At 45.1% G+C, this 15,262-nt stretch overlaps 1 protein-coding gene across 2 annotated transcripts in view; it reads left to right on the top strand.

Moving 5' to 3' along the window:
* Positions 1–8,972: 8,972 nt before the first annotated feature.
* Positions 8,973–15,262, top strand: part of GLDC (glycine decarboxylase) — a 72,064-nt gene continuing 65,774 nt past the window's right edge. For both annotated transcript variants that reach the window (XM_081151628.1, XM_081151627.1), the window contains exons 1-2: positions 8,973–9,456; positions 9,984–10,062. In XM_081151628.1, coding sequence (XP_081007754.1) covers positions 9,202–9,456; positions 9,984–10,062 — 334 coding nt within the window. In that variant the 5' untranslated portion in view covers positions 8,973–9,201. The remainder of the gene's footprint in view (positions 9,457–9,983; positions 10,063–15,262) is intronic.

Below are 15,262 nucleotides of genomic sequence, written 5' to 3'. Positions count from 1 at the left end.
TTTAAATATCTTTATTGATTTCAGAGAGAGGAAAGGAAAGGGAGAGAGAGAGAGATAGAAACATCAATGATGAGAGTCATTGATCGAGCCCACAACCCGGGCATGTGCCCTGACTGGGAATCAAACCCCGATTGCTTGGATCCTAGGTGGATGCTCAACTGCTGAGCCATGCTCGGCTGTGCCCTCCCTCTTTCTCAAGACTTTTCTTTGCTTCCTTCAGAGACTTTGCTTTCTCTCCTCAAATATGGGTGACCCTCAAGGTTTGGGCAGATCTATTTGGTCAAATCCTTTCTAGAGAGCTGCTTCCCCCTGGAAGTAAATGGTTCTGAGGCCCAAATCTCTAGGCCTGACTTCTAACCTCAATTCTGCATTATCACTGGCCTGTTCTGTCCTTCCTTGAGTACCTCTCCTCACCACTACAAACTCACTTTTTAAAAGGTCAAGCCAGCCCGGCCAGGCATGGCTCAGTAGTTGAGTGTCCACCTAGGATTCAGGCGATCAGGGTTCGATTCCGGGTCAGGGCACATGCCGGGGTTGCGGGCTCGACCCCCAGTCAGGGACATGCAGGAGGCAGCCAATCAATGACTCTCTCATCATTGATGTTTCTCTCTCTCTCTCTCCCCCCTCTCCTTTCCTCTCTCTGAAATCAATAAAGATATATTTTAAAAGTGAATAAATAAAAATAGAAGGCCAAATCAACATCCTACACCCTAAACTTGCTTTCCTCCTGGACAGTTTTATTTTCATTATTTCTGCCAACATCCTTCCATTTTTCTAGACTTAAAATTCTGGAGTGACCTTTTATTATTTCCTTTATCTGATCTCTTACCTATAAATAGTAAGGGTCTTCATCATATCTTACTAATATTAAATACTATTTTTGTCTTTTAAAAAAGTTTGAAATCTTTTCAGAAGTGTATTTTTCTGACCAGAATCCCCCTCCACTAATAATAAATTTAATCATATGCATTTAATTTGTTACTGGGTTACTGTTTTCCTTTTAAATAATTAGATTATCAGCAACAAAATAAGATCACATATATTGCTTATTCTGACTATAAGGGTGTCCCAAATCCCTTCTCCTTGGTTTGTCTACAAATACAGAGAAAAGTGGAGCTTCCCAGCATGCAGAATTGGCTATGTGGCTGACCGATTCTGACCAAAGAGATTCAAGAGGAAGTCTGTTGATTCATCCATTAGGTGAGGCTCTATATACATGATAACTTGATTTCTTAATCCAATTCCTACATTTTCTTCCTCTCTCTCCCTTTCTCTCTCTTTCTCCCTTTCTTTGTTTCTTTTTCAAATTATAAGAGAACGTTTCTTTAGAAAGTTACGAAGGTAGTATAAGTGAGCCAAATGGGCTGCATAGGCTCAGGAAACAAGTTACAGAAGCATACTGAATCATACTGGCCAGGACACCTACTTTTTTTTTTAACTTGAGGGCTCTCATGAGACTTGCAATCAGGGGAACACTGGGCAGCAAAACTCTTTGAACCTGACTCCAAGGTCCCTTTTCTCTGACTTTCCAGTGAGTCAATAGCAGCCCAGCCTAGGCTCTCCTGTTGCTTCTACCCTAAGCCCTTCCTTGTTTCACTGCCTTCAGTTTTAATAAATGTACTCTCAAAATCAAAGGAAAAAAAAGAAGTAACTACTTAGTGGGTATGAATTTTTCTTTTTTTCCCCCAAAATTTATTTTAGAGAGAGGAAGGGAGAGGGAGAGAGAGAGAAAAACATTCATTTGTTGTTCCACTTATTTATGCACTCATTGGTTGATTTTTTTTTAAACTGAGATGTGTTTTTAAAAAAGTTTTTTGGTATGTTTTTATTGATTTTTAGGAGAGAAAAAGGGAGAGATTGAGAGAGAGAGAAACATCAATGTGAGAGAGAAACATCAGTCATTTGCCTCCTCTACACCTCGACTGGGGATCAAACCCGAAACTCGGGTATGTGCCCTGACGGAGAATCAAACCCAAGACCTTTCCAGGTATGGGACAAGGCTCCAACCAACTGAGCCACACCAGCCAAGGTCATTGGTTGATTCATGTATGTGCCATGACCCGGACTGAACCGGCAACCTTGGTGTATCCGGACAACACTAACCAATTGAGCTACCCAGCTAGGGCTGGGTTTTAATTTTTGAATGATGAAAACGTTTTGGAACTAGAGGGTATGGGGTTTGTATACATTGTGATTGTCTTAAGTGCCACTGAATTTGTTGCTTTAAAATGGTTAATTTTATATTATATGAACTTCACCTCAATTAAAAAAAAAAAAAGATTCCCACTCGCAGAAGCATCATCCTGCCGTATTGGCTCTTCCCAGGAGGAGGAGGGATGGGAGATGGTGTAATGGAAGTGGCATTAGGTATATGAGTCACAAACAGATGGGGACCAAGAATTCTCCACCTTCTTTCCTTCCTCCCTCTCATGCTTTAGTTAGGGGTACTTACTGTGAAGTAGGCTGGCCTCACGTCAGACCCAGGAGAAAAAGGGAAAAGCCTGTGGTAACCTGGGAAAAGCATATCATGAAAAATATTCCTATCCCTATGTATTTTATGTCTGCCTTTATGACAGCAGACATAAAATACATATGAATAGAGTTAGGTGATAGCCCTGGCCAGGTAGCTCAGTTGGTTAGAGTGTGGTCCCAATACACCAAGGTTGTGGGTTCGATCCCCTCAGGACACATACAAAAATCAACCAATGAATGCATAAATCAGTGTAACAACAAATTGATCTCTCTCTCTCTCCCCACTTCCTCTCTCTCTCTCAAATTAGAAAGAGTTACTTGATATAAAACTAAAAGTTCATTGTTATATAGCTCTTTTACATTCTTATTTTTTTTAAAGATATATATATATTTATTGATTTTTAGAGAGAGAGAAGGAGGGAGGAGGGGACATCGATTGATGGATTGCCTCCTGCACGCCCCCTACTAGGGATGGAGCCTGCAACCTGGGCATGTGCCCTGACCAGGAACTGGACCAGTAACCTTTTTGGTGCATGGAGTGAAACCCAACCAACTGAGCCACATCAGCAAGGCTACATTCTTATTCTTAAAAATTGTGTTCCCAAGTAATGTTCTGGCTTGTGCAGTTCTGAGAAAGAGGGGTTTAGCAAATCATCCAGAAAAATCACTGCCCTGTTGCTTTCTTTTTATTGGCACCATTGAGACCACTCTCGCCCCGCCGGGTGTGGCTCAGCGGCTGAGCATCGACCTAGGGTCCAGGAGATGGCAGTTCGATTCCTGGTCAGCGTACATGCCCAATCCCCAGACGGGGTATGCTGGAGGCAGCCGATCAATGACTCTCATCATTCATGTTTCTCTCTCTCTCTCTCCCTCCCCCTTTCTCTCTCTGAAATCAATAAAAACATTAAAAAAAAAAAAAAAAAAAGACCACTGTCTGAATCACTGTAAAGACTCAACTGTTCCCCAGTCTTCCAGATCATTTCCTTTTACCAAGAGACTATTTGTAAAATGCCCCTCCAAGATGAAAGGAAGGTCTTGACGAAACTAGAACTTTGGGGCCTCTTCTTGCCACAGCTAGGACCAGCTGCGTGGTGCCTGAAAGCTTAGCCTGGGTTCTCAGGCCCTGGGACAATTCCAAACTTTGGGCAGGGCTGGCCTGCCTGAGACATGGTGGCACCTCATGCAAGCTAAGTTGGATTACCTTTAAATATATTTTCAACATTTATTTAATAGGAGCTGCACTGGTACTTTTAGGCAATGTTTGTTGTTGGAGTTCTTTTAATTTTCCATCCAGGGGGTGAAACCAGTGGGTTTTAGCAGGTGTGTAAGTAGCTCCTTATGGAAACCTGTGTGAAAGGGTGCCCTGGTGCTGGCTTATTTCTGGTAGTTCAATTCCCTAGGATTTGTGCTTCCGTCATGGCTTCAGAGGCTTACCTCTGATCTAGATCTTGCAGGAGTAGTTTGGGGAGACTTCATATGTTGTTCAGTGCTTAAGAGACTCAGAATCAAATCAGTTCTGAAGCTGCCATCTATGGCATTTAATAATGAAGACATGTATTAGGGCTTGAGGGCAGGATGACTAAAGTACCCAAAGAGTTTACTATTGTCTCCTTGACATCCATTATCCTGTACCTGACATTGCTCTGAATTTTTCATATTCTCAGGTCTTTTGAATGATATGGCTTTTGCCGTTTCTGATTCTGTGGGCACAAATGACAAGATTTCTGCCCAGTATATAACCAAAGATGTCTTGTTCCAATTGCACCATGTTGATTTACCAAAGTTAGGAAATTGTGATGCAAGCAATAAAAATAGCAATCTCTGTAAATATTTAGGTTTGTAAAGATTAACACTTTGGCAGTACAAAAAGAGGAAAGGATGGGAAACAAACATTGCATTTATTCATAACTCAAAGTGATTGTATTTTACCAATGAGTAATAGAGTCTGAGCAAGGTTAAGATCTGCTACAACATACACTTTCAGTAAGGGGCAGATCCAGGACTCAGCCATAGGGATTGTGGTCAGAGAGCGGACTTTCTGTTCCCCTTCACAGCAAATGGTTATTTGCTTGAGGTCGTTCCCTTGCCTGCTCAGAGTCCTAATGTCTCCTGTGTAATATTTTTTGCCATTACAAAACACATTGCATTTAAAAAATACTAAGTTTCATTTAAAAAAGTTAACTTCAAAAAGAAGAAACAGCCTGGCTGGGTGTGGCTCGGCGGTTGAGCGACGGCCTAGGATCCAGGAGATTGTGGTTCGATTCCCAGTTCTATTCCCAGTCAGGGCATATGCCCAGGTTTCGAGCTCGATCCCCAGTCGAGGGTGTGCAGGAGGCAGCCAATCAATGACTCATCATTGATGTTTTTATTTCTCTCTCTCCCTCTCCCATCCTCTCTCTGAAATCAATATATATTTAAAAAAGAAAGAAAGAAAGAAAGAAAGAAAGAAAGAAAGAAAGAAAGAAAGAAAGAAAGAAAGAAAGAAAGAGAACAAGAAAAAACTCTATTTCCTATTGGTTTTATAGAAAGAACAGTATACTTATTATTTTTTGCAATGAAATTTACAATCTGAACAAGGTTGTTTAGAGACAAGTGGCTACATTGAGTTGCTGCCCAGCCCTGCATGGAAATCCCATCATGTATACAAGAACAGCCTAGGTCTGGAAGCAAATTCTTTGTGCACATTGCCTGTTCTTAACAGTGAAAACAGTGAATTTTTATTGCTCTTCTGGGCTTTGGATCACTCAGCCATTTGCTTTCTGTCCTTCCACACTGCTGTGCTGGTCGATGAGAAAGACCTGAAGGATGACTCTCTTCCAGTGTTTTTCTCTACCATCCACTGCCACAGCTGTCTTTCTGAATCCGTCTTCCTTCTTCAATTGTAATGAATGGAGACATGCATCTACTCCATAAATTTGCTTTTTGGTAAACCCAGGGACTCTAACTGGACACTTGCAGGGCCTCTGCTGAGAGGTAAGTGGGTTGTCTGCTTAAAGGAATTCACACTGAGTTGTTAATGAGGCTTGACATGGCAGTCATTGCTCGTATAGAAAGTGGTTAACACACTGGCCAGGTAGTTCAGTTGGTAGGAGCATCGTTCCACTATGCCAAGGTTGCAGGTTTGATCCCCGGTCAGGGCACATACAAGAATCAACCAATCAATGCATAAATAAGTGGAACAACAAATCAATGTCTCTCTCTCTCTCTCTCTCTCTCTCTCTCTCTCTCTCTCTCTCTCTTTTACCACCCCTCTACCATCTCACAGGTGCCAACATAGAAAGTACAGGAATACTGCTGTTCCTCTTACCAATGGATTTCTCAATATTTAAGTGAAGTGATTGTCCTCTTTGCCTGCCTGAGGGATACACTGAAGGCCATTGTTGAGTCTGGTTTTAGTCAATCAATTCAGAAAATCATTAGAGCCACTCCTGGCTGATTAAGCTAATACAATGAATTTAGAATCTGTGGCATTATATCAATAACTTCAACATTATCTTCCTTCTTCCTTGGTCTAGAACCCACTCCTACACAGAAATCCTCCAGTGCCATTAGCAGTATCTTTCTTTCCCTGTATAAGCTTCTCCTCTGGTGTCAGATGTCTTACCCAACTTCCTGGGATAAGGGGAGATCTGATTCTGGTTGTGAATCTAGAGGTAAAGAATCATTGGCATACCTTTGCAAAGTTAATGCTTTAGTGAAGCCATTATAGGATCTTCAAGCATCTCAGAGCAGCCCAGAGGAACTGCTTCAGCAAGCAAGGGGGCTCAGTGGGATTTGTTGGTTCAAGATAATAAAATTCAACCCAAACTACCAAAATGTCCCCATTCCAAATCTTAGGGTTTTAAATTAATCCCAGCCCTAGCCAGTTTGGCTCAGTGGTTAAAGCATCAGCCTGCGGACTGAAGGGTCCTGGGTTCGATTCTGGTCAAGGGCACGTATCTTGGTTGCAGACTCAGTCCCCGGCCCTGGTTGGGACTCATGTGGGACGCAACCAATTGATGTGCCTCTCTCACATCAGTGTTTCTCTCTCTCTCTCTGTCTCTTTCTCTCTGTCCCTCTCTCTGTCTCTCTCTCCCCCTCACGTTCACTCTCTCTCTGAAAAGCAATGGAAAACATATCCTCGGGTGAGGATTTAAAGAAAAATGTAATCCCAAACTTTCACATATAAGATCTAACAAGGCTGTGAATTAACTCCTGTGATAATTTGTCAATCTGCAGGATCAAACTTTGGGTCTGACTTGTAAATACTTGTTGCAGCTACAGAAGTTAAGAAATTCTTTTAGAGCATTGAAGCTCTCTAGGTCTCTGGGCTGTCATTTTATTCTGTAAACTCTTCAGGGCATTCAGGAGCTACTAGCTCTCTTAGTGGTCCTTGTAGATATCATTCCTACCAGAAAGTCTAAACTAGCCAAGAGCTGCCTTCAATAGGCACTTTATTCCCTACTGATAATTTAAGTAATTGCTTCCATTTCACGCCTAAGACTATCACAACCTCATTTTCAACTAGTGATAATGTCATCACTGACTTCAAACAAAACCAGGTCAGACGGCTAATCTTAGATTCTTCTACTTTTGGGGGTCAGTTTTCTAAAGCCACTTTTGGCCTTAGTCACAGTCTCTGTTCAAGATTATTTAGGAAACAAACAAAATCACTCACAGTATTTCAAGTGCAGGAGGATTAAAATGCCATTAATATGTGCATATAAAGCCTTTGGAAGAATTGTAAGAGCAAGACAGGCTAGATAGACCATTACTATCTTCATGTCAACCACTGAAGCTGTCTGTGATCCGGGACAGTGAGAAATTCTTGCTGCCTCCTAGGCTGGAAAACCACAGGACAGCTGCCCTACTATTCCATTGTGAGTGATCGGTAAGGGAGCACTTCATGTCTGCTACCACCCATGTGTTTGTCTGGTGCCGTCAGAGAAACAAGAAAATGGTTTCTGCTTTTATCCCATGTTCCTGTTCTCACACAAGTGTATCTTTTTCAAATATATATATATATATATATATATATATATATATATATATATATATGTGTGTGTGTGTGTGTGTGTGTGTGTGTGTGTGTGTGTGTGTCTTTATTGATTTCAGAGAGAGGAGAAGGAGAGAGAGAGAGAGAGAGAGATAGAAACATCAATGATGAGAGTCCTCTGCATGCCCCCTACTGGGGATCGAGCCCACAACCCGGGCATGTGCCCTGACCGGGAATTGAACTACAACCTCCTGGATCACAGGTCGATGCTCAACCGCTGAGCCACGCTGGCCAGGCTCACACAAGTGTATCTTGTTGTCAGAAGACTAATAACATACAGAGCTCTGGAGACAAAGGAATCTGGGAGTTATAATTCTCTGGCTTCCAGTCCCTGTGATACATAAAAAGAGCATAGACAGTAATGGGAATAAATGCAGATTGCTCCCCCTCTACACACACGGCATCTAGCACTGAGGGTATCGCCCAACTTTTATGAAGGCTGTGATTTCTATTTCAAATGGATGAAAACTGTTCAGACGTTCAAGACAGCGCCACACACACACATTTTGCCTACTGTGCTAGGTTTTATATTTTTCTGCCTCTCCGCTAGTCTCTGTGCCTGTCGGTTCCAGAACCCAGAGTGTGCAGAGCATGATAAAGGAGGAAGCTCAGAGGAAGAGCAGGAGGAAGGGTTCTCTTTCTCCCTGGTGTAAGTACGAGTAATATTCTGACGACTTCGGTCCCTCTCTTTTCCTCCTATTAGAAGGACAATTGGAATTTTGAAAGTTCAATCTTTTAAAAAAATCTCAAGAGGTAGCCAGAGAGCTTAAATTTACAAACTACCTAGGTATAAATAACTTCCCAACTACGATGACAGTGCAAAATGTATACCTTACTATCTTTTGCATTTTCCCATGCACACACATGCACACAGAATACATATATGTAGATAGGTAGGTAGGCAGGTAGGTGGATATCCAGCCCTCTGTTATGGCAATGCTTTCGATGTATAACCTGTTTTTAAATCCCATGCAGCTCTGTGAGATGACAAAGCTGAAGCTCAGAGGTTGAGCACCCTGCCCAGCATCCTGCAACCCTAAAAGAACTCTCATCTGCCCATACTGGCTTCCATGAGGTATGACAGGGAAAGGTACCCCAAAAGTAATGAATGGAGACTAACCAACTCAAAGTGTCTGGCCTCAGGGCCAGAATCACCTTGCATCTCATCTGAGTCCCTTTGGCACCTCGCCAGCAGTCGTCCACCGGGATCCCGCGCGAGCGAGGTCCCAGGCTGGCGCCCCGCGCACGGTGCGCCCCAGCCTCTGCCGTCAGCCGGAGATGGAGTAGGAGTAACTGAGGATGCCGGGAGCAGGGGCCCCGAAAAGGGGGTAGGGAGAAGGGGCGGGGTGGGGTCTGCCCCCGCCCCTGCCCTCCGTTCACTCCCATTGGCCGAGCGTTTGCTGGCCCCATCCCACCGCCCGCCCCCAGGGCGCCGCTTAAAGTGTGCGGAGCAGGTGCCTCGAGTGGAGCAGCAACTTTGAGCGCGTGTCCAGGCTGCGCTCGGTGCCGGTTCATCGCCCCGCAGCATCCACCCGCCCATCCATCCGTCCATCCATCCATCCATCGCGCCGGTCATCCTCTGGGAAAGGGACTCCAGGCCGGAGGCAGCCGCCACCCGGGGGACCGCGACCAGAAGACGGGCCCAGAGCGCCACCGACCCCTGAGGTCCGGGGCCGGAGGCTCCGGTCGCGACCATGCAGACGTGCGCCAGGGCCTGGGGGCTGCGCCTGGGCTGCGGAGTCGCGGGCGGCCGGCGCCTGGCGGGAGGCGCGGGGCCGCGCTGGGCGCAGCGGAGCCGCGACAACAGTGGCGGCGGCGGGGCCGGCGGCGGGGCCGGGGCCTCCCGCCTTCTGGAGCGCCTCCTGCCCAGACACGACGACTTCGCCCGGAGGCACATCGGACCTGGGGACAAAGACCAGAGGGAGATGCTGCAGGCCCTGGGGCTGGCGGTAAGGACCCCACCCGGCCCCCGGGACCTCGCGGCGCCCCGCCCGGAGCGGCCCCGGACCCCGCCGCGCTCCGCTCCGCTCCGCGTGCGCCCCTCGCCTCGCTCCCGGCCCGGGCGTGGAAGCGCGTCCGCGCTGCGTCCCGGTGCCCAGCCGCCTCCCGCCGCGCGTTTTCTCCGTCTCCCTCTCTCCGCGCTCCGAGCCCGTCTGCTTTCCAACCCAGCTGCCCTGTCGCTGAGCCCTCACTTTGCGAGGGGAAGACCTCCCGGCTCCTCCGAGGGTCTCCGGCGGCCGGCCGACAGCCACCCCGAGCGGCTGAATCCCCGCCCCGCTGCATTATTTTCTTTCCTCCAAGCGGTTTCTCGTTTGCTCAAAGTTGTTCTTTTCTTTTTTAAAAAAGAAACCGTAATTAGACGATTTACATGAGGTCCCCACAAGTCTTTGTAGATGCAAAACACAGAGGCGGCTCTCTTAACTCAGAAGCAGTTCCCTCTGGCTCTCGCGTTCACTGTCTTGCGTTTTAATTTTAGAGCATTGATGAGCTGATGGAGAAGACGGTCCCCGCCAGCATCCGTTTGAAAAAACCCTTGAAAATGGAAGACCCTGTTTGTAAGTGGCCGGGAGGGCTCCTTAGACACCGCGCGCTCTGGCCTGTTTGTCTCCTGTGGTCTCTGGAAGTCCAGCTCTAGGTCAGGGTTGCTTATAAGACGGGGAATGAATATGTTTATTTAAGTAAAACAGCGGCGGGTACCTCAAGGGGAGGGAGACGGTGGAGCCTTCAGTTCCATAAGCAGCCAGCTTCGTACCCTCGGGGGGAGTTGATGCGGCCCCTTTCTCGGTCTTTATCTCAGGGCTCTGCCTGGTGCCTGCAAACTTCCCAGGGCAGGCAGTGCACAGACACGTGGGAGGAGGTCTCATTGCTCAGGCACCCAACCCGGACCGTGGTTCTCTCATCCTTTGGGTTGAGAGGTGTCATCTTCTCTGCAGTTCAGGACAGAGACTCAGAAGGGACAAAGGAATTGTCTACACTACAGTCATGCAACTAGGGAAGCCACACAAAAAAGGGACACCCAGGCATCTGGCCTCCAAGCCCAAGGTTCTTTATACCACAATATCTTTTAATTGTTCTCTTATCTCACGCCCAAATTTTATTATTTATATCTACTGAAAGGCAGCGGAACTTAAGTCTGAATGATTTTTTGATAGAGAAATATACAAATAAGATCAATACTTGGTTCAGAGAGCTTAGTTTATGCATAGTCTTTCTTAGGATTGTATTTTATATTTAAAATGTTTTTGTTTTTTTAAAAAATATATCTTTATTGATTTCAGAGAGAGGAAAGGAGAGGGAGAGAGAGAGATAGAAACATCAATGATGAGAGAGTCATTGATCAGCTGCAGCCTGCAACCCGGGCATGTGCCCTGACCAGGAATCGAACCTGATCACCTGGATCCTAGGTCGACACTTAACCACTGAGCCACGCCCGGCCGGGCTAAAATGTTCTTAATAGTCTGAAGACTGCCTTTCAGGGTCTTCCAGGATTTACATGAGAATCCTCAAGTCAAAGGGACAGGCAGAATTGAGGAACTCTTTTAAATAAAAGGAAACAATCCTCATGCAGTTATCTGGTTTTAATCGTAGAGATGAAGTTATCTCTTTTACTTAAGGAGTCAAATGAAGAGTTGATTTGATCTGTTTTAGGTTTTAGGACAGAGAGGACATATGGAAGGCATGCTTTATTATGTTTTAAAGTAGAGAAGTTGAAGTATGAAGCCTGTCCAGCTCCGGCTGGCTAATGTAAGTCAAGCTATGCTGAAGACTGCTCTGCTTGTAGGTTTCAAATCTGAACCAGTTTCCCTGATGGCAGGGACCTTGCTCGTAGAAGAAAATCTGCACATTTTGTTCTGTTGAATTGATTCAGACCTAGGGATAGCTGGAAGCCTTATCTATTTCAGTCTGAGGAAATCAGAATCCTGATTCACTGGATGTTTAAAGAGTTATATATTTTTAAAGCAAGCTTTAGGTGAATGTATGAACAAGTAAATGCCTTTCTGCGATTTTCGAAGTCAGAGAACATTTAGGTCAGCACTTCTTACAATATGATCTAAAATCAGATGTTCTTTTTAAAAAATTTATCTTTATTGTTGAAAGTATTACAGATGTCCCGCTTTTCCCCCCATTGACCCCCTCCACCCCACATCTGCCCCCCCCCAGGCCTTCGCCACACTATTGTCTGTGTCCATGAAGATGTTCTTTAAGAGCATCAAGACCTAGGAAATGTGTCAAAGTTGACTATCCTTTTTTAGTTCAGTGACTTGTTTCCAGTTGAATAATTTGAACATCAGGGGATTCCATTTCTTCTCCCTTTCTCTCTCTCTCTATCTCTCTCCTTGGAAGTGAACTTTTAAAAAAAAAAATGTTTTTATTGATTTGAGAGAGAGAGGAAGGGAGAGAGACAGAGAGAAACATCAGTCTGTACTGGCCCCAGCCGGGGATCAAACCCGAAAGCTGGGCATGTGCCCTGACCAGGAATGAAACCTGCCACCTTTTGGTGTACGGGATGATGCTCCAACCAACTGAACCACACTGAAGTGAACTTTTGATAAGTAACTAGAAACTTAAGTGTAAACTCTAAACCCTGCAGCTTCTGTGAGATTTGGGGCTGGTTCCATCTGGTTGGTCTGAGGTGACTCAGAAAATACTGCACAGTCAGGAGTCTTCCCTTGCTCTGAAGTGGACTGGCTCTCCAGCGGAGCTTGCTGTTTGGAAGAGTGAGCTGAGGGGGAGGGCAGGGGCATCAGAAGGGCTTCAGTGTATTACTCAGAGGTGTGTACATGTCATGGGTAATTAATATTCTCCACAGAGGGTGAGCAAATTGGTACCAGTAACCTTCAATAGTAGCATTTCCATTTAATAGTGAGGCAGCATTCTCCAAAGTTGGTTTCACATGAATGCCTATGTCCTATTGTAGTCAGAGAGGAATTCTGGACCAAGTATTTGTTTCCCATGTACAGAGAAAACTAATAAGAGCCAGTTAGTCGCGAGTCCTCAGTGTCCTCAAAGCTGAGTTAAAAGATTGTGAGAACTGTAAGCAGCAGGGAGATACTTGGGTTAGTTCTTATGAATAACTTAATCATCTCAAGGGTTTATGTAGTGCTTACCCTGTACTGGACACCTTGTAAAGTACTTTCATGTGTTAATTTAATTCTTATTAAACCCTGTGAGGTAAATACTATTATTACCTCTGTTGTTGTTTTTAATAAAGCTGTGCTTTTATTTTTATTTTTTAATTTTTTTCTAATCCTCATGCAAGGCTATTTTTTCCATTGCTTTTCGGGGGGGGGGGGGAGAGAAACATCAGTGTGAGAGAGACACATCGATTGGTTGCCTCCCTCCCTAATGCACCTGGACTGGGGCTGGGGACAGAGCCTGCTACTGAGGCCCGTGCCCTTGGCCGGAATTGAACCCGGGACACTTCAGTCCACAGGCTGATGCTCTAACCACTGAGCCTAACCGGCTAGGGCATATCACCTCTATTTAAAAGATGAAACCATGGTATACAAAGGATGTATAACTTGCCCAAAGTCATAGCTGCTAAGTGGTGAGGACAGAGTTCAACCCAACCCAGACAGTCCAGTTTTACTGTTTATACTCCAACCAGCAGTCTACACTGTCTTCATTGTGTCCTCTGCAAGCGGGTGGGTGTACAAGGTAGAAAATTTCTGTCCCGACTCTCTGAAATATCCAGTTTATGGATGCGCACAGATCCAGTCACAGTGGAATCGCTGCCATTTGCCATTTGCCATTTGCCCTAGGGGAAGTGCAGTAGCATGCTGAGAGCACAGGTATGAGCACACTGTGTGCTGCCGGGGTGCAGGACGAGGGCTGGGTATTGAAGGATGAGTAGTGATGCTCTGCTGGACAAGTCTGGGGAAAGCTGCTGCAGGCAGAGGGACCAGTATGTACAGCACAGAGTGTCCTGACAGAGTCAGGGAAGTACAGATGGTTCACCTGTCATGCAGGATCCTCCCCCTACCCTTCAGGAAGTGCCTTGAAAGAATACCTTGATTATTTGTTGGCTTCTCAGTAAGTCATACTTCAGAGAAATAAGAAAAGCTACCCAGTTCAAAACTTTATCAGTTTCATTCTATTAAGTGAATCCCCCCTCCCTTATCCACATACATACATACACAAGTGGAAAAAAAAATAAGATAGAATATTTGTTTCTCTGGATGGTCATTATGGATGATTTTTTTAGCTTTCTTTTTGTTACTTTGTTTTTTCTAGATTTTCTACAATAACTGCTTTCATTTTGTAATAAATATAAAATTTAGAAGTACTTTAAAGATGAAGCCAATCACTTTGCCTCACTGTGTAGTATTTTCAAGGACGTCATCTCAAGTTAACCAGCCTGAACTAGTCCATAATCTCACAGAAGGTGCAGGGTTTAAAGTTTACACAGAATTGCACGTTGCTTCTTGTGGGCATGCTTATGCCTAGGAAGAGAGGAAAACTAAACTGCCTCATGTTCAAATTGGTCAAGCAGAACCAAGCAGCTGAGCTGTCAGAATGAAACTTTTAATGGACTTGTGAGAACTTAATGTTCTAAGCTACATCACTTAGAGTGATTTTTTTAAAATTATTTATTTTAGAGAGAGAGAGGAACTGATTTGTTGTTCCACTTATTTATGCATTTATTGGTTGCTTCTTGTATGTGCCCTGACCGGGGACTGAACCTTGGCATGTTGGGATGACATTCTAACTAACTGAGCCACCCGGCCAGGGCACTGAGAGTGATTTTTAATGGAGGGCAGTGAGCAGAGGGAGAGGGTATTGTGTAATGCAGCTGCAGGTGGTTACTCTGTCACCCCAGTGGGGTTCAGCACTCTCCTGAACTGACCCCGCAGACACCTAGATAGATGGAGGAGCTGTTCCTCAAGCTGTGGCTGTCAGTTGTCTGTCTTTCAGCTGGATGATGTCTGTCGTGAGGCCCTACTCATGAACTCCTCAGTCAATGCAAGGTTCTCCCTTGGCCATTCCTCGCTCCTTTAGTTCCAGCTTAAATGAACTATTATTCCATCTTTAGGGTGATTTCAACGGATTTTCATTATACAGTTGTGAAAACAAAGACCAACAAAATGATGAAAGCAAACACTATTCTGAACTTGTAGGAGTTAGCCTTTTGTTTTGGCAGGGGAGTGGGTAAGCCACCCAGTGGGGGTAAAGGGAAGGCTTCAGGTGTTACCTCTTTGGGGGCTGGTGGCGTGGAGAAGCTGTAGGTGGGCTAATTAGAAGCAGGGCTTACTATGTGATTGGTTACGGGTGCATATTTCACTTTTTCTGGTTGGTCCTAAATTGGAAGCAGGGACCACAATTAAGGAAGCTGTCAGTTATTAAGTCCTGGCCATTTTGGTCTGATTATTACAGAGGTTATTGTGCAGTTTCCTGGAGTGTCACTGGAGAAAGCAATCTGTCATTCTGCAAGTCTAACTTCTAGCAGACTGGCTTCTGGGGTGGTTTATTGTAGGTAAGGGGGTTGGCTTCCTGAGTAGGTTGCTGCAGGATGTGGGTGTAAGTTCTATGGTTTTATATGACATGTATCTACCATTACAGTATCACCTGGAATAGTTTCACTGCCCTAAAAATCCTTTGCAGACATATGTTTTTAAAAACTACCACATTCACCCTGACCAGTGTGCTCCGTGGTTAGAGTTTTGGCCCCCGGACCAAAGGGTCATGGGTTTGATGATTCCCGGTCAAGGGTACATACCTGGGTTGCAGGTTCGATCCCCAGCCCAGCCAAAGTGT

This window comes from Miniopterus schreibersii, assembly GCF_964146895.1.
Source record: "Miniopterus schreibersii genome assembly, chromosome: 11".
Taxonomy (NCBI): domain Eukaryota; kingdom Metazoa; phylum Chordata; class Mammalia; order Chiroptera; family Miniopteridae; genus Miniopterus; species Miniopterus schreibersii.
This window is presented reverse-complemented; position numbering and strand designations above follow the sequence as displayed.